General features: G+C 32.9%; 1 protein-coding gene across 1 annotated transcript; it reads left to right on the top strand.

The window, feature by feature from the left end:
- The first annotated feature begins 10,579 nt into the window (after positions 1-10,579).
- On the top strand, positions 10,580-18,085 carry LOC105785576 (uncharacterized). The gene is made up of 12 exons (XM_012611688.2): positions 10,580-11,193; positions 12,055-12,171; positions 12,280-12,472; positions 12,708-12,874; positions 12,987-13,161; positions 13,667-13,728; positions 14,222-14,303; positions 15,289-15,346; positions 15,534-15,658; positions 16,294-16,377; positions 16,477-16,547; positions 17,699-18,085. Exons 1-12 carry the CDS (start codon positions 10,739-10,741, stop codon positions 17,832-17,834), a joined length of 1,725 nt encoding a protein of 574 aa, XP_012467142.1. The 5' UTR covers positions 10,580-10,738; the 3' UTR covers positions 17,835-18,085.
- Positions 18,086-20,700: the final 2,615 nt, after the last annotated feature.

Genomic DNA, 20,700 nt, shown 5'->3' with positions numbered 1-20,700 from the left:
ATTTGTAATTGTGTTATAAAAAATAAAAAACAAGGATTGAATAATTATAAATTAGCTTCCAAACCACAATTAATACTAGAAATTAATAATATTATCCAAATGCATAATTAGTAGTAACCACATAATAACAACAACATTGTCCAAGTGCATAACTAATATTACACCACATTAAAAGTATCAATATCTTCAACCTTAAAAAAATTTTGAAGCCAAATTTTTTTATGCTTCTTACTTTTAACTAAAATAGATTTGGCCTCGGATTCATGACTCACTAGATAATCAAACACAGAACACAGGAGGTCATCATCAAATCCTTCTTCCTCCATCGACATCACTTCTTCGAAAAGATGTGGTGTCTTATCCGCAGTGAATTGTTCCAAAGCATTAGCAATTTTGCCAAGTTGTTCACCCACAAATTTAATTTGTTCATCAACGACACTTTCTTGAACATTTTTTCTTTTACGTTTGGATGTGCCAGATGAAGAAACTTTTGTTCTTACCTTTTCAGTCTCTTCATTGTCACAGTCTATAGGCACTGAATCTTGGTTACCATCATCCAAATCTATGTCAGCAAATATTCTAGCAAAACTCTCTGTTGCCATATCTTTGCCAACAACCAAAGTTTTTTTATCATAATGATCCATGCTTTTATTCAAAAATGGTTCATACTTATTGTGTGCCTGTTGGATATTATACACAATTAGAATAACAAGTAAAAAACAATGAAATATACTTAACATATATATACATATAATACCATCACTGCTGCATCATATGTCGCTCTATCACATGTGATCATTTTCATGTTATCATCCCATCCAAAACCACTTTCACCCCGAATTGTGCATATAATCTGCCACTGGTTTTTTACAGTCCTCAAATGATTTTCCACATTCTTCGCATCGCATTGGACTTGAAATCTTTCAGAAATAGCTTCGGCAACTCAATTAATAGAAACTGTTTTGAAAGTATTAGAAGGCTTATTTCCTCTCTGGGCCTCCTCTGCTAGAATTTCAAAAATAAGATGTTCCATCGGTTTTGTCCACCTGAATTGCTCAGAGGTCCCTTCTTTGTTGCCCTTACCCATTCTACATTAATAATTGTCATTGTCAATCATTTCAATACCCAACAAGCTTAAAACATAATAAATTCAATTTTAATACTAAAGCATACATAACATAGAAACAATAACCCTAAGCCCTAAACCTACCTAATATTTCTAACCATATAATTAGTCCACATAGTTTGTGCAATTTCGTCTCTCTTAGCAGACCATTCTCTTGCTTCTTCTCTTTCTTCTCGCTCCGTAAGAGTTAGTATTATCAAATCAGACACAGGCTCCTTGTATAATCATTGATTAAGTAAATCACTAGGATCAACCCCCATTATATGATTATAAATGATACAACAAGCCAAAACTATATCTACTTGAGTTTGAAAATTCCAAAATGGTTCAGCATCTAATACACGAAATTGTTTCTTCAAAATCCCAAAAACACGTTCAATAGTTATTCGTAATGATGAATGACGAAGATTAAAGAGTCCCTTTGCATTTTCAGGCCCCTGAGCACTAAACCCTTTTAAATGATATCAGACACCACGATATGAGGTAATATATCCATTTCGGATGTCATATCCAGCACCAGCAAGATAATATTTACCTACAATTTTACAAAACATAATTATTACTAATAAATTATGAGCTTACTAGAACTATTTGGTATTTAATGATAATTATTACCTTCCAGAACTCTTAATCCTCTTGGGCGTGAAAGTGCATAACTTAAAATACGAGAATCATGTGCACTATCTTCCCAACCAGCTAGAACATAGCAAAATTTCAAATCAAATGTAATGGTAGCCAATACATTTTGTGTCATCCCCCCTTTACGGCTACGAAATCTCCCTTGAATGCTAAGTGGAACGGATGCATGAACATGTGTTCCATCTAATGCTCTAATACAATCTTTAAAATAAGGATAAAACCTTGGATTGTTTCTGATTTTACTAGGAGTTGACTCATCAGGTAATCTAATAACTAGTTTATACAATTTCAAAATAGCTCTCAATACAACCCTAAAGTAACGGTGAATTGTCTCAGTTGATCTATAATATCTAGATCCAATCACTCGAAACCTTACATTATGACCAATTATATGTAAAAATATAACTACTTGCTCCCTAATATTCACAGATTTAGTTGATTGTAACAATTTATTCCTACTAAGAATATCACACAAATTAAAAAAGGCAATCGATCTCATCCTTATCACATCAATACAATGCTGGTCATCATTATATAAAATACTATTAATATAATTTTCTCTTTCATAATCTCAATTCACACGAGGGTGAGAAGCAATTTCCTTCCTAGTTTTTAATTTTTTAATCCAAAGAGCCCCAAAAGCTAAAACTGAAGCCACAACTTCGACAATTGCATTTTGATCTTGATTATGATCCATCTACACAAAATAATGCCACACAAATATTTGATCACTACAAAAAAGATGCAAGATTTTCATAAGATCACATATATGACAAAAGTTACCATGACTAAAGTGCATACATACATATTAAGCTAATTACAATTGCATTAATAATTTTTTGAGAAATTAAAAAGTATCAACTACTTTCTTTGTACCAATTTAGTGACACAACTAAAATTAGATATGATTCAATTTGAGAATAAACCAATGATTGGTCACAATATAATGTACATATGTAATGTTGAAAATAGACACCGGACCTATACTTATTCATCATTTCATACCGTTATTCTATTCTTTAATAAATATTGCAACCACTTCCTCTTCTTTTTTAAGTTATTTGTAGATGACATGATGTACAGTGTGATGAGTAAAAATGTTATTTTATTTAATATTTTTATTACACTTTTCTTTTGAACGTATATATGATTTAATTAGATTTTTTTACTTCAAAAGTTTTGAACTTAATTATTTTAAACTTTATGTCAAAATAATTTTAAAATTAAATATTTAAATTGTAAAAAAATATTTTATTGTATTCAATTTTAATTTATTTTAATGGTGGTATTATTTCATTACATTTTTTATTAATGTGAAATTCTTCTAATTAATGTTTTTAATTGTATCTTTCGGCTAAACATTGAAGATAGGCATAATATCAAATTTAGCCTTTAATGTTTACATTTTGTATCAATTTGGCTTTTCCAATTAAAATCTCAGTTGTAGATACAATTGGATACACAAGTCAACCTTTTGTATTATCATATGAATTCACAAGAAGAAACATAATATCAAAATTCACATAAAGCAGAGGATAAGGTTAAGAGTTAACAAAAGGATGATTGTGGATAAAAACACTGCGTTAATGATGTATGATAATATATTATTGACAGATAAAATTTCTTAATCCATAACGAAAGCTGAAATTGAAATAAAAAAAAGTAGGCTAGCATATACTTAAAACTCAGAACAATACAACTTCTTTCAGAACAATATAAAAAATGCATTGACAATGGCCAGCTTTTAACTACTAAACTGATGCACATGGACATGAGAAATACATTAATTTAGTATATATTATATCCACAATTTTTAACTTCACCAGGATATGAATTTCTTTGAACTTCATGGTGAGTGGAGCAATTATTCTCTTGATTTTTATAATTTCTGGTAGTGTGATCATGCATCATTGATTCATTCGGCATTTCTGCTGACTGAATTAGCCAATCCCTAGAAGTAGCTAGTTTTGAAAATGATTCCCTACTCGACTTATTGAAGGATTGATTTTAGCACAACGTGGAAACCGTAGTGTTCTATTGTTTGTTAACACTTATTGAAGGTAATGTAACTTTACAAAGAGGAACAGAGAAACAGAAAATCAGAAAGAAAACCATTTGTTTGACTATATAGAGCTAATAACTTATGCATGAACTCGAATGTTGGATCACATGAGAAATGAGTTCAGGTCAAAGTTCAATTTTATCAAATGAGAAAAGGGGAAATTTTGCAGCATCTTCTGTTCTGTTTTAAGAATCTTTGCAAACATATCAATGCATTACCAACTATAACAATGAGAAAGTAAGTTACCAAATATCTATTACTTTAGAAAATCAAAGGAAAAAAAACAAATCTAGAGTAACAGAAGAGCAAGCATAAACTGAATGATGTAAAACCCCAAAACAAACAGATTTTAAATAAAGCATAAAAAAGGAAGAAGAAGAAGAAGATTCTTCAACATACAGATGCAAAATCCAAACAGATTCTTGAACAAAAAAAAAAGGGAAGAAGAATATTTGAGTGAGAGAGGCGACAAATTGAATGAAATACAGAGTAAAGCATAAAAAAGTTACCTTGAGCTTTGTTTCAAGAAGGGAACTGGTCCAACTGGATGAAGAAGGAGAAGGACGGAAGGAGGAGGAAAGATGGAAAATGTCTTACAGAAATAAAACCGATAATACATTTTTCCTAAAATCCCTTCTCATTTTCTCGTGTTTCTGAAAACGTTTTACCAATGTAAGTTATTTTCAAGCAAACAAACACTGGAAAACCAGGAAAACATTTAATGCTCGTAACTTTTTGAACAGATTAATTTAATAAAATCTCATAATTTATATATATATATATATATTTGTATTTGTCCTCAGATTTTTGCATGAAAAACAAAATATATAAACAAATATTGAATCATTAATTACTTAACGTTTAACTAATATTAAGTTGTATCATGTGGTTGGATTATGATGTGAGAAGACAACTTATGTTAGTAGGTAATCTAATGTTGGAAAATTCCGGTTAAGAAAAAAATTATGTTGGTTACAATGAAAGTTTAAAAAATTTTCTTAAACCAAGTTTGTTGTGTTATAATAAACCTAAATCGAGATGTACATGTGCTTTGTGCGAGATGGACTCAAGTTTAAACTGACTTTCCACCGAATGATTTTCTCCACTATCTTCAAACCACAAATTGCCTCAAGTATGGGCTTGAGCAACACGAACCAAGTCACATAATGAAAATGATTTATTTACTTTCAGTAGGAAAGTAAATTCTCTCTATAAACCGATAACTTTTTGATATTCCCAATAAATAGAATTTATTCTTTGTAAATAAATTACCAATACTTTTTGGCAAAACAACGACGAATGAAAAAATATTGTATTTAGGTTAATCGATAGTCTCTATTTCTAGAGAAAAGTACAAGAGTTCTACTTAAATAAAACATGATTAAATAATATTATTTTACTACTAAGGTTGTCACCCTTGTATTACATACAAGGCTCAATTTTGGGCCTCTCTTGTATTGGTCCAATTATATGTGTTTCTTGTATTTTTATCCAACACTTATAATTTATCCAACTCACTATTTATTTTTATTACCCAAAATAAATATTATTTTTAATCAATTAATTTAATTAATTAACTAAATTAATTTCTCAATTAAATAATTTTCTCAATCTAATTCTAATTTTGTTACCGTAATAGAATTTATGAAGAAAATATATTTAATTTCCTTATTCAATAAATTCATAATGACTTAATTAATTTAATTCCATAGTTGAATTCCAATATTTAATTATAATTAATTAAATAAAAATTTGAATAATCATAAATTTATTTCTTAGTAATTTCTTGTATATAATGAGAAAACTCATTCACTGTGGATAGTGACACGTGCAATCTATTTCTCTCACTTTATCGTTTTTCATTTATTTCTATTCATTGGTTCTACATGCAATTCGTTTTTGGTTATCTCGAACTAGAGGAAGGATCGATTAGACATATATAATTAGGGCTCAAATAATTTATAATTAAGCTTTGGCTTTTCGCCTATAACATTATTTAGTTAGGAAGTCATTCCACTAAAGTATCGTGACTAAGCTCCCTCTTATTATATATCATTATGAAAACTACTTAATAAGTGCTCGTCCAATGGCCTTGTAATAAATGTGTTACCCTCATAGCATATTCTTAATATCTTTGAGATAAATTTGTTCTCCCAATATGATCTTATTTTATCTCATGATAATCATTGCACATTCCTTCATGAGAATTCATTTACTCTTAAGTAGTAATTAAATCATTTATCACCAAGACAAATGAAACATGACCATGTTTTCTTTGCATCTATCATGTAATGTTGATGAAAGACTATCATTTACCCTTTAGTTGTGCTATGAATTCTATAGTTGTGAAATAATGTTACATACTACAAAAGTCGTAGACCAACATACCAACTGTCATATCCCAAAAATCAGTCTAGTAGTGTCAAGTTAGGAAACCAAGAATCCGATTCAGATCTTGAAATTAAGTTCGTAATGATTAATAAATAAAATATTAGAATAATAATCGAGTCTAAAATTTAGAGTCGAAAAATTAAAATTAAGCATTCGAGAAATAATTTTCTTAAAATGGATTTCAAAAACAAAATTGAATTTGAAAATAATTAAGAAAATATGTCTTAATTTAAATTAAAGGACTAATTTAAAAAATGGTAAAATGGAAAGTAGCTTAAAAGAAAAATCCCCAAAATTTAAAAAATTGTTTCTCCCTTATGTATTTAAACACCACCTACATCTCTTCCCTCTATTAGATCTCCATTTGAAAAATCCCTAAAATCAAATTAGAACTTTTCTCTCACATTAACTAATCCTTATTGGCTTTCTTGCTTTCCAAACATCAAAATTCCTTTCAATTTTAAAGAAAATTCCTCTTTACCTCATCAATTTCTTCACCTATTCTCAAATGTTTTTTTTTCTTATCAAATTAGAGTATCAACTCGTCACTCTTATTCAATTGAGATAACATTCTTATTTCTATTGATAAATCTAAGCTTGTTGTTTCTACAATTCAAAATTTAATCAATTATATTGAGAATTGCATAGATCTAAAGTTTTAAACCAAAATTTGGCTTAAAAATGATGAAACTCGAAATGTTAAGTTGAATGATTGCTTTAAATTGATTTTCAACTTATTTTGAACTGATTAGAAGGTCATTTATCTCAATTTGATAGATCGCTAAAGAATTTTAAGAAATTGAGAGTCTCTTTAATTGTTCATCTAAGCTCAATTTCTCGGAAAAGTTATATTTGAAGAATTAATTGTTTTAGATGACTTAGATCTGTAATAATATGATATTTAGGGTGTTTAAATTAGAAACGAAAATTGAGTAATAAAATCACTTATTTCAGTTAACTAGTTAAGTTTTCGGTATTAAAAAGGGAAAAGCATAGGTCTGCAATATTTTTTTTTTTGAATGTGATTAAGGTTGCTAATGATGAGTCTATATTGTGTTTAATATGTATGCAAATTGTTGAATCCATCAAAAGCCTAACTTCCGAATGTAAGTTTTCTTACTCGATCTATGTTATATTACATGTGATGCTTGTATGTTGAGATATGTGATACATGTGAGATTTTTAGCATGTGCTTTGTGTATATGGTAGTGAATGATAAGTGGCTTGTTATACACCCTGAAGTGATTTAAAGTGACTATGGCTCTTTGAGCAGTTGTGATTGATGGAAAATTGGGTTTGGAAAATATAGCGGAAAATAAATTTAGGGAAAAACAGAGTTTTAATTTTTTTTCCAAAACAAGAATTTGGTTGTGATATCTAAAATAATAAACACTTAATCAAAATTGTACATTTTCGATTTGTCTAGGATGAACGCTTCGACTGAGTAGTCTTCTTCGTTATCCTCAAGTTCACATCTGCTGAGTGTGAGCTCGTTTCGAATCAGAAATTTTTCACAAAAATTATCAATGGAGTAATTTTGTAATTTCTCTAAACTTTTGGGCCAAGTTATAAATAAGAAAAATATCTCTAGAAATTTTCTGAAATAATTTATTTAGCAAGTGTGTGTAAATAATGAACCATGCTCTCTTTATATAGGGGGTTTAGAAAGTTCAATTATAATTAAACTTAATATAATATAGAATTAAACTTAATATTAAGATAATCACTTTAATATTAAATTAATAAAATATTATTAAGATAAATATTAAAATAAATTTAATATTAAATCTATTAAAATAAATTTAATATTAAATCTATTAAAATAATATTATTTTTGAAATAGTTAATCTGAAATCAAATTCTTTGGTAGAGTCTTAGTAACTGCCATCAAAATGCTGTCGTCGCAGTTGTCGACACCTTGAACTTGTTTGGTTTCTGCCGGTTCGATTTGAGCCAGTGATGGCCCAATCGATCCGATCCAGCCATCGATTGGACTGTCAGCCAGGTTTTACATACCAGGTCCGATTCGACCAGTTTTTGGGTCTTAGTCTCGGTTTTGAACTCTCTGGCCCAATTTACAATATCAGGTCTAATTTTCAAGTTAAATTACCCATTGTGTCTGACTTAAAAATTAATTTACAAAAATATCATATTAATTTTAATTATTTTGTTTAATTTAATTTTACTTGATCAAAATTAATTTTCCCAAAAATCACTTAGATTTTCCAAATTAATTTTTCAAGAAAATTCTTTAATCAATTTCTCTAGTTGAACAATTCTTACGACCGCCCAATTTAATTCCACATCGAATAAATTGACTCAATTAAATTATTCCTAAAGTTAGTAAAATTTTCTTCTAATTCAAATGCAGTCCGATTGAGCTTTTATTGAGCAGCGGAGGGACCAATCAGACATATACTATTAGACTCTAGTAATTGCAATTATGTCTAGAAGCATCATTCATATAATTCACAATTACTTAATCATGGAGTCAGTCTACAAGAAGTACCATGATTGAAAACTCCTTATTGTATACTCTTTACGAAAGCGTTTCATCCAACTACTTTGTCCAATAATCTCGTCATGTGTGTATTACCCTCATATGATATCCTTAATTCATTTGAGTTGAATCCGTTCACTCAATACAATCCTATTTTATCTCATTGTCACCATTGCATCTTCTCAATGATTAATATGATCACTGTCAACAGATGACTGTGATAAATTGCTCATTTGAGAACAAGTAACCTATGGTCACGTTCCATATTTATAAATCCACACAATGCTAATGAGAGGATATTGTTAACTCTTTAATTGAGCTATGAATTCCACTGTTGCTAGTAAATCCATACTATACACAAGTCATGTACCCAACATACCGACTATTGTCTCGATCATCTTTAGAACATAAGCCTCCACTTATATCAAAGCGCATGAGTTACATACACATGGTCAGTAACTAACTCAGGGTTTAGGTAAATCACACCATGAGTGTCATAAGTGAATTAATTCACAAATGAATTCAAAATTAATTCATATTGGGGTCTAGTCCAATATATCATTTTGCCAATGAATACATTTATGTCTCTACCCGCGGAGTTAACTGCTCTGATAGCCAAAACTAATCATCTTCTCAATTGGAATTGTAGACGACATAATAATCCTTCTAAGTATTTGAATCAAATGCTCACTTTAATTCTTTTACGAAATCACGGACTCGTTTAGATTATCTATTGAAGTAAGTTATCTTTATCGCAATGTAAACGTTCTGACAATGCCACTTATCATCAGTTTTAACTTAGATAATCAATGAGTTAATATTTGCTAGTCACAATTCCGTTATACATGCAAAATATGAAATACAAAAATACAAAAGACATAACAATGAAATGCGAAATTTATTTATCCATAATTCAAATACATAGAAAACAATTACATGTTTACTACAATATGATCACATTTCCTAACAATCTCCCACTACATAGAAAACAATTACATGTTTACTACAATATGATCACATTTCCTAACAATCTCCCACTTGCCCTAGTGAAGTAAATGTGTCATGTTTCGCATTCCTATATCCTCAACGTATTTGTTAAAACTCCTAGTTACAAGAGGCTTAGTAAACGGATGCACAAGGTTATCTTCAAAAGATACTTTCACCACATCGATAATTCCTTTGGCTACTACTTCTCGTATCATGTGATACTTCTGATGTAACACCCTTCACCCGTCTCCGTTTTCGTATTAGGGTTACGGGATGCTACAACAATTAAGAAGTTAAAACGTGCACTTTCAATTTAAAATTTAATTAAGATAATTGTTAATAGACAAGTGTTCATTTAAAATTCGGTTTGGGCTCGGGCTAAAAAAACCTTACCTAAGGCCCGACCCATTTTCTAAATGGGTCTTATTTTTTTTACTCAAGCCCATTTTTCGAGCTTATATTTTTATCCAAACCTTCTCACTTTTTGGACGGACCTGACCTAGCCCATTGATAGACACCTGATCTAGCCCATGACCAGATCTAAATACAATAAAAATAATTATGAATATTTAAATATTAATACATGCATCCATCACAACTACTAATTTAAATATTATTCAAATTCATCCAATCTAAATTCCGATTATAAATTACCATCCTTAATCTCGAATCCATAGGGTGAATCTGTTGGTAAAAATAAAAAGTAAAAATCACTAGCAACTATTTTCTACTTTATTTTAATTTTGATGTAAAAATAAAAATAAAAAATACTAGCAACTATTTTCAATTTTATTTTTATTTTTTTATGTAAAAAAAAAGACAACAAATTTAATGAAATTAAATAGCGAGCCTTCAACTTCAACAAATTTGCCCAAAATGTAGAAACTTAGTATTTGTATTTAGTCATCATCTTTTATACGATACTCCACATCCAGTAGCAGTTCAATTAAAAGCACCAAATTCCTCAAAATGATTCGCCCAAAACCCTAATTTGAAATCTTCTCCCTTTTATTTTACCTATCAGAAATGATTCATGGTAGCGATGATGATGCAGCAGCCGCAGCAGGCGACACCGCCGAATCCTCCTCCTCCTTCCGACTCTTCACTTAGATCCCCTACCCCAACTCCCACTCAATCCCCTCTCCCTCTCCGCCCACGCCAGCCCCTTGAGCATGTCGCGGTTCCAATCTCCGCCGCTCATCCGTCCGGTGAGCCTCTCGTAACCATGGGGACCGCCGCACTTCCACTCGCCAGAGTTAGGCTATCCGATATTTCCCCCTATGATGGTGCCCCTTCTGCTTCCTATGTGAGGGCCGTGGAGGCTTTTTCGGGTTCTTTGATGCGACACAATGCGGCGGTTATTGAGTTTGGGAACGAGGATGCCGCATTGATGCGTTGCGCCTTGGAAGCCGCGCGGTTGTACTTTAGGAGTAGGGTAAATACTGTTGGAAAAGGAAGTCGTGGGTTTTATATGTATAGGGCTGGAAGGTATGTATTTTTTCTGTCCGTTCTCTTGAAAAATCTAATGCTTAAAATTTTTTTGTTCAAATGATTGCTTTCAGTTAGTATGCTAGCTAAGGCTTGTATTTGCTTCGTTGACCATAATTACTTTAACTCGAGCAATCGAGCTTATTGCTGAAGCTCGAAAAAGATCGAAACAGCATTTAACAAATCGCATTATAGTTTATGAAATGATGAAATCTTTCCTCCAGTGTTTAAATTGGTACAAAAGGAGACATTTTTATTTGGATTTGTTTCAAGAAGTTAGCGAATCAGTTTCCGGAGGGTTTTACACTTAAGTGGTGATACATCTTTGAAGTCATTTGGTCACCTTGTATCCGAAGTAATGTGATTTAAGTTAATGCCAAGTCTTCTTTCACAATAGAATTTTTTATTGCAAAATTAACCTTAAATTCTTTGGCCATGTTGCTGCTCTACTGCATTGCCGGAGCCTATTTCTTAGTAACTTTTCTAGTCTCATGTCAATTGCTTGGATGAACAGTTGAACACTTCTTCATAATAGGAGTTCTCCTTATTCCCGCACATAACTTCGCTAGGATATGCTTATCAATGATCATTTAGCTAATTTTCTAGCTGTAAACCTATTGAATGCATTTTCTTTTAATGGTGCTTGCTGCAGGTTTTATACACACTTAGTAGTTACGCCATTTGGTCTATGCATAACATTTACAACTGCCATGGCTTTTTGCTGCATATTTATTTTAAATGTATCTTACATTTACTTTTTTTTTTCTCTGAACTTGTTTATATTGCTTTTTTTTTTTTATGCATCTATTTGCTTATTACTTTTGGGCAATTGATGACAAATCGTTAGCTTTCTTCTGGTAGGTCTTTGGAAGATTGGGACTCATCTCCCCCATGCATGGCTGATATATTTAGGTGCATGGGGAAGGCAGCTCGTGTTGCTTTATGTGCAATAGCAAGGCACCTTCGTTTACAAAGCGAGTAAGGATGGTGATGGTGGATTATCTTACCTGTATTAATTTGCTCATATTTATTTTTCTGCCTTCTATCTTGGTAATGATATCAAAATACAAAATATGTATTGTACAGTGTGTTCAATCATTTGCTTGATGATACCCCATTACCTGCTAATGAGGTGTCCTCATCGGTGCTTGTTGCATCCTACTCTCACATGTCTTTGCAAAATGGAAAGGGGGCTATTGGAGGAGGGAAGCCAGGGACTGCTGGTGAAGTTGAGAAGGGGTTATTGACATTGATTTCTTCAGATGGTCCTGGTCTACAGGTCTCTTATTTTTCTTTCCTTGCAGAAGAAAAAAAATCTTTTATGTACGAATTTTTCATTAATCAAGCACTTTCTTCGGAATCTGTTGCTTTGCATATATCTTTTTCTGTAAAAACAAACTCATGTTGAAGTAAGGAATATATATATGCCAGCACATGTGTATGCATAATTTGTTTGGGATATTTTGATTATATGATCCTTTTGGGGAATATCTGTTAAATAGTTTCTGCCTTAGGTTTGTGATCCCAACGGTCGTTGGTACCAAGCAGATGCTGGATTAGCTCCTGGGGATATGTTGCTCATTACTGGCAAGGCGCTTAGCCATGCCACCGCTGGTCTTCGTCCTGCTGCCACCTATAGAGCTGCTCCCGAGTACCTATCAGGCATTAATAATGGTGGCAGGTAACATGTAGTCATGTTCCCTTCATGCTTTGCTGCTTCTAACGTGGCAGCAAAGTTATTCAACTTGTACTTCTTGACTAAAGTGAGTAACCTTTTCAGCACTTGGTGTCAGGACATCACTTGCATTCAGGCTCATGCCACAAGGCAATGCTATATTAGATTGCTCTCCAGTTGCAGCTGCTGGTCATGTAATTCCACAAAGCTATGTACCAATATCTGTTAGCCAGTTTATGGATGAACTTTCTGCTGAAGAAGATGTAGTGTGCAATCGTTCTGATAATACTTGTGTAAGTCCTGACTTGATGCATATCACGCAATGCTTCTCCAGTGAAAAGTAGAATACCAAGAAAAAAAGGGTGATGGTGAATATCCATCTCCCTCATTTAATATACTGTTATTGTTTTTAACTAATTTTAAGGTGTTGAAAATAGTCCTTTGCAGAATTTGAAAGCTGATTTAGTGTATAAATTTATTCTGTGCCATTTCGAGTTGCTTCTCTTCTTATTTAGGGAAACAATGTTTGACTTTGTTTATTTTATATTTTTTTAATAGGGAAAGATTTTCAAATACATGTGATGGGCCTGGTGGTTGATTGAAAGTGGATTTTGTTGTGTTGATTTACATTTTTATTTGCTCACGAGTTTACGGAAAGCAGTTTACTGGTTGCATAGCTTTTCCCCCCTTTTAAATGGACCTACTTTATTGTTGTTGCTTGCATATTGCATTTCGAACTTTATATTTTGGCTGCAATTTTTTTGTTAGAAAACCTTATTGTGAATTGTGGATTCCCAGGTAGCTCGAAACAATTTGAATAAGCAGCCTTCATTGAGAAGCGTTCTATCAGACCCCTTGTCGTAAGTTGTCTCACTTTCATTCATCTTTTTGTAATTTCCTTTGGTTAAGCTATTTTGTATCTCTTTTAAAGTTTTGTTCGAAAGTCGAAATACATCCTTGGTATGTCATAGCATCAATAAAATTGTTTATAATCATATTGCGTGTGAATCAGCATAACTAAGTCATTGTTGAAAGTCCCAACCCGTCATCTTTCCCTCCACCTTTAAAATGGGGCATATTCCATTAGCTCACATCTTTTTATAGGATTTCTCTAGGCTATTCTCCCTCATGTATGATAGACCTTAAAAAAATGCTTCTCATTTTGTGCTTAGTTGGCACCACATCCGCCTTTTTTAGGATGCATAATCCTTTTTAAGCTTTTCTGAAATACAAATGAACCTAGGTATTTGTATAAATCCAGTAAGGAAAAAGAAACATTCATGCCAATACATTTCACTTTTCACATTTACCATGTCTGCTGATCTATTTTGTTGGTTTTTCCTTGATGCTTAGTGGTGCATTCCTTGAAGATGCTGTGGTTGTTTCTTGTGGACATTCATTTGGTGGTCTCATGTTGAAGAGAGTCCTTGATATGGTAAGCTGGATATTGCAATTAAGGAGAACAAAATGTTGCTTTATTTTCACGCTGCATGGTTTCCTCAAGAAAATGACAGTTCTGCCCTTTCTTGGGGATTTAGAGGTGAATCATTGAATAACTGTAGGATGAGTTGCAATCTAGAAGTTGAATAGATTCTCTGAGAACAGAATAGCAGTCGCATCTTTCTTTTCCTAAAGCTTGTAATTCTCTGTGGCCTACATTAACAATTCTTCTTGTCCTTTGAAAAGAGGGAAAATGGGAGGTAGATAAAGGCTAATGGCTATTCATTTGAATTTAATGAGTCCGTTTACTCTCTAGATATGCTAGGAGCCAGTTGCTTTTCATTTTTGAGGAAAAACTAAACCTTTTAACGCCAAAAGATTTTCAGCTTGTTGGAACTTGCTGTATGTTCTATGGAAAGAATATTTAAGAGACAGGGTAGATAAATAAATATTGGTTTTCTCAACTAGAAGGTGTGAGCACACCTAATTCAGCATTCTAGAATGATGTATCTGTTGGTAATATCGAACTATTTTTATCTCCTTATACTTTTGATGGTTAAAGAATGGGGTCAAATTCTTTCTTTTCTTTTCTGTTTTTTTTTTTTTTGGGGGGGGGGGGGGTTGGATTGTAATCAGGCAGTTTGCAAACTCATAAATATTACAGGAGTTAATGTAAATCAGAAGTGCTAAGAGGTCTGCCAAGAAGATTTGAAGGAAAGGAGATCTTGTCATTTTGTGGCTTATAAAGGCTGTTTTTATGTTGGCGTGCATCTATTGTTGTTTATATGTCTGCTTGTACGCAAGTGCATAAAGTTGTTTGCTTTTATTTCTCTGATTAGATCACTGCTGCATTTTATGTTGAGGCTAATCATTGATGGTTATTGCTGTTTCCTTTTCATTACTGTTTTTTTGTGGATTTATTATTACCTTTGGATGGAAACAGATAAGAATCATAACTACAATTGTTGTTTGCATCACAGTCAAGATGTACACTCTGCAGTGCAGACATCGACTCTGGATCATTGATCCCTAATAAAGGTACATTCTGATAGCTTCATTAATTTTCTCCATCTTTTTGTTCCCAGTTTTGCTATGTTCATTTCTTTCTGTCTCACTTCTCTCCCTCACCATTTCCTTTTTCAAACAATTTGATTCCTTGTGTGTTCTCTCTTTTTTTCTTGAATCTTTTTTATCTGTTTATCATAATCTCACTTTTGTCCAACAGCTCTAAGAGCTGCTGCTTTAGCTGTGAAGCAAGAGGATAATCGGAGGCTATTCCATAATGCCGCTCTTCGTAAACGACGGAAAGAAATGGGTGACCAAATTGATTTATCAAAGAGATCAAGCAGGGTATGCTCTAAATTTCTTGACATCGTCCTTTCAAACTTTTGTTTGGCATGTATAAACTGTCATAAGCATAATGGGGATATTAAACTCGCAGTTCATTTGCAAATGCAAATGGGAGGAGATAGACCCATAATTTTCCATGTGGGCAAAACTGTTGCTAGAGTTTTCAAAGTTTAGGAGTGCTGCTTCTTGGAATCCGGTTGTTCTCTAGGAAATAGTCTTTATTATTATGAAAATGGGAAATGGACCTAAGTGAAATGCAGTTCTTTGACTCATTTTACTTCATTGTGCTAAAATAAAACAATCACATCATTTAATTTCTCAACATGGCCATTCGGTGTGAATTGGTTTTTTTATTGATGCATCTTTGTGAACTTACCTATCATGTAGGTTAATGTCTCAACATGGTCATTAGAAGTCAGGATAAGCTGAGATGTTCATGTTTTCTTTGGGAATTTTATTTCTTGAATTCTTATGAAATGAAATTGAATCATCATTTAAAATGTTTGAGAAAAAAAAGGGGACATTTATGGTGAATATTATTCAAACTGCTTTTAGCACTCATTGAACTTTCCAAATGTAATTTGTTAGAGTTGTTTTCATCTTCAAATCGACACTCTTCAAATGTTTTTCTGTAGGAGAATGGAGAGGATGGTGCTGAGGATGGGTTGCATAGGGGCGTGCAATATCCATTTTCAGTGAATGAGAAGGTGTTGATTAAGGTGTGTGTTTTGCCATCTGTTTATGGCAAAAATTTTGATTATGACTTCTCTGACTTAAAAATTAGATTGAAATTTGAAACGGTTACACTGATTGTTTAGGGAAACAGGAGGACACCAGAAAAGTTTGTTGGAAAGGAAGCCGTTATTACATCCCAATGCCTCAATGGCTGGTGAGTGGGCTTGATCCAAAGATCTTACAGATGCACAAAACTGTGTCTAGTAGTCTTCAATTTTGTAATAAATGCTCATTAAAATACATTGTTAGATTCCAGTTGTGAATGAAGTGACATGAACCTTAAACAATTAATGATGTTGATATGAACCGACTTGAAATGTCCCTAGTCTAAATCCAAAAAAGAATTGAACTATAGTCTAAGATGACTGAACTACAAACTAATGTGACAAATGATAGTTTAAGGAGCTGGGTTATGACAACGATAAAGGAAAAGATAAAGATAAACAGGGTAAAAAAAGGATTACCTAGGCTTTACAACTAGGGATTCTTGATTGCATCAAACAAAGAAAGTAGAAAGAAATTCTAAACATTCACACCCAGGTTTCTTTAGGACTTTACGCTTTAGGTTGATTGCATCACAAAACCATAATAGCAATAATACAGAAAATCTCTTCCTAATCAAAGTCAATATTTATATCTATATAGGCTACTAGCCAACTGTGAACCTTAATCCTAAAAGAACTAGAACCCCTACCCCAATTAGGACTTTAAAAGAAAAATACCAGAAACTCTTAATAACAAAAGCTAATACTTTAGAAAAGCTTAATAGGGTAAGGGGAACAAACTAAGATCCTAATCCTACTGGAGATGTAAAATACCAAATATAACTTTAGATTTATGAATATTACAGTTAAGTCTCATAAATACAACAAGATCAACAAAATAAAGGCTTGAGTAAGCCAATCCCTCAATTAACTTAGTAGGGTTCTGCATCATAATATGGCTGAGCTTGAGCGTAACTCCAGAATTTTACTTTTAACAAGAAAGTTTAAGTTTGAAAAGTGCATTATCAACGTTTTGGAAAACTCAAGCAGAAGATTAAAATAATAAATATTATCTCCTTCACTTCTGTGTGTTAATTCCTTTTACCCCCACAAAAATTAGACTATAGTGAGATGACCTTTTCTTGAAGATACGCATTGAACGTTTATCTCTTAATGCATTCATTTCATTAAGTTGAGGAAACTGTTATTTCTTTTTTTTTTCACTCACACAAAAAAAGTAGATATGTCATCGCAGCAGAGGTAGCAATGGGCTTAGATTTCATTGGTGACAGTTGCCATGCTTTTTATGAATTTCTTGCAGGTATTTGCTTAAGATAATTGGAAGTGGTGAGAATGTTCGTCTACAATATCGATCTCTTTGTAAGATCATGAACCCGCAATCCACCATTGAAGAAGATAGATGTCCTTCACAACCGATTCAGAACAGTAGCTCATAGTTATAGCTGTAATTACCTTTTACTCACGGCATAAAGAAAACCTCAAATACCTAGAGGAATAGTGAACTTGTCCGGCTATCATAGATATGTAATTTCCTTCTCTTTTGTTTCTTTGATTATACTATTGTTGTATTTGAATGTTGTTTTTATCCAGGAAAAGTAAGTTATTTGACTCCCAATATCATGTAAGAAACTCTGCTTAGAAAAAAGGAACTATGGAATATGTATAATACGACCAGCTTGCTTATTTCTATGTTTGTCTGTTGTTTTTTTTAATCTTTCTCGATCATGTAAATATGAAGATGACATAGGTTATTCCAACATGTTGAAATCGTAAACTGCTAACCACAAATACATTGTGTATTAAACTCCCCTTCCTGCCCTTTCTGCCCAGAACTTTAACTAGCTGCTCTAGGATGGTGCCATCAACCGGCAGCCACATTTTTCTTTTCTTTGCTGCTTTTCTTGTTCTTTAGGCTCGTATGGTGGTTCCTGTTGGTTTCCTCTTTGGCGACATGCATGTTGTGATGGCGGCTTTCCTAATCTCTTCTCCATCCTTTTTGTTGGGCCCTTGGTTTTCCAAAGATGGTGCAGGCTTCGGCTGCTTGAGGTTCCCATGGGTTATTTCAGATCAACCTTGTTCTTGGTTTACATTGGTTGCTCCTCCCTCTCCCTTAACTTGGTGCCCTGGGGCTGCTGGGAGCAGAGTTCTAAGTTTGGAGTCCACCATAGTCTTCGACCCCTGGCATGGTCATTTGTGGGGTGTTGTTTCGATTGTCCGCTTTTAGTGTCTTTGTTGCTCGCTCTCTTGCCAATACCAATGCACTGACCTGGGTTCTCCTTGGCCTAGTGACCAGGCTTCTACCGTTATGGTTGGTGCTGCTGCCTTAAGTTTGAATAGGAGAACGACGAAGATTGCTCTTTTTCTTGTTTTGGGGTTGTGGTGTTGTATTGACTGAGATTTTGGGCAGTTTATTCCTCTATTTGCTGTTGTTTTTGGATACTTATTTTGGTTGTGGGTTGATTCCGTAGCAGTTTTCCTGTTGTTCCATCATTTGTTTTTTCGTTTCTGTTTATGGAAAAATATGGCTATTAACTTCGTTGATTTAATTGTATTTTTTAATATTATTTGTGTTGGTTAAAAAAATATTATTTTTGTGTTCATTGTAGAGGTGTTCATGGGCCGGTTTGGGTTAGGTTTGGGTTGGGTTGGGCTTAAGCATAATATTAATATATTTTATGTTTATCCAAGCTCAGTCTATCCCGAAATATAGGCATAAAATTTTGTTCAAATCCGTCTTTATTTGCAAAAGAATAACCCAAGTCCATTTTAGGCTCACTCGTATTTTTAATTTTTTTAAATATTTATATTATATTATTTTAGTATTTAATAATTTTATAAATAAAATTAAAATTTTTTATAGTCATCTTAACATTATTTTAATGTTTATATTAGAGTAATAATATATATTTAGTATAGGTTTATTCTTTTAATGTGTTCTAAATTACATAATATATAAAAATAACATAATATAAAATATTAAAAACTTAAAAACGAATCAGATTAGGCTCGAGTCTTGAATGTTCAAGCCCATATTTTAATTGGGTCTAATTTTTTTACCCGGATTCATTTTTTGGGCCTAATATTTTTGTTAAAATCTTCTCAAACTTTGAGTGCACCTTCAGGTTTAAACAAGTAACTCAACCCATGAATAAATCTAATTTATTGCTTGACATGTAGAAAATTAAGTAGCCTATAATTTTATTAACATACATTCTCGTTTAAACTTTTAAAATATATATATATTAAAACATAAAAAATTGTCGGGCAATTTACCAAAAAAAGCTGTTTTTTTTTCAAAATTTACCGAAATGGGCCGATTTTTTGATTATTTACCGGAATGGTCCATTTTTCGGGAAATTGCGTCCACGTCAACGTGATGTCGAGTGCGTGTCGGGACATCGCGCCCACGTCGGCAGTCGCTACCGACGTGGACGCGATGTCTCGACACGAGCGCTCCGGGACGCGATTTTGACGTTTTTTCACGTTTGGTTTTTTGGCTTTTAGGGTTTAGGGTTCAGGCTTTTTAGGGTTTTTAGGTCCCGGAATAAATTATTTCGAGTTGACGTTTCTGAGCAAATAGTATAAAATCGCTTCTACCAAGATGCTATTTGAGAAGAAATTGTGAAATCACGTCCTCGTGGACGCGATTTTGCTACAGTAGGTCATGTAAGAAATAATTTTTTTTGACGTTTCTGAGCAAATAGTATAAAATCGCTTCTACCAGGATACTATTTGAGAAGAAATTGTGAAATCGTGCCCTCGTGGACGCGATTTTGCTACAGTTGGTCATGTAAGAAATAATTTTTTTGACGTTTCTGAGCAAATAGTATAAAATCGCTTCTACCAAGATGCTATTTGAGAAGAAATTGTGAAATCGCGCCCTCGTGGACGCGATTTTGCTACAGTAGCAAGTTTGGGCTGAGGCTATAAATTAGACAGAAAATGTTCTTAGAATGCATAAGTCATAGCAGAAACAATTTATAGAGGCTAAGAAACTTAAGAGTTTCAAAATGAGTGAACGTATTAGTGCTGTTATTTACTACGATGGTGAGGTTTGCCACACCGAGAATGGTGTTGTTTTTTTGTCGGAGAATACGGTGCGACTGTCATTTAACCAGAACATAGATTTGACAGAACTTCGTAAAAGAATTAGGCGTAAAATCTTCAGAACGACGCCAATGAAAGTTCTGTCAATCACGTATCGATTTTGTTCTTGTGTTGATCCGGTGACATATGACTCGTTCGACATAAAATGTGCTCGTAGCTTGGAGGCAATGGTGCAGACTCATCTTGCTAGTGGGT

This window comes from Gossypium raimondii, chromosome 1 (genome assembly GCF_025698545.1).
Source record: "Gossypium raimondii isolate GPD5lz chromosome 1, ASM2569854v1, whole genome shotgun sequence".
In the NCBI taxonomy this organism is placed as follows: domain Eukaryota; kingdom Viridiplantae; phylum Streptophyta; class Magnoliopsida; order Malvales; family Malvaceae; genus Gossypium; species Gossypium raimondii.
This window is presented reverse-complemented; position numbering and strand designations above follow the sequence as displayed.

Coding starts and splice junctions, on each gene's coding strand:
- LOC105785576 (XM_012611688.2), top strand. CDS start 10,739: ATGGTAGCGATGATGATGCAGCAGCCGCAGCAGGCGACACCGCCGAAT. Junction 11,194..12,054: donor TATATGTATAGGGCTGGAAG/GTATGTATTTTT, acceptor TTCTTCTGGTAG/GTCTTTGGAAGATTGGGACT. Junction 12,172..12,279: donor CACCTTCGTTTACAAAGCGA/GTAAGGATGGTG, acceptor TGTATTGTACAG/TGTGTTCAATCATTTGCTTG.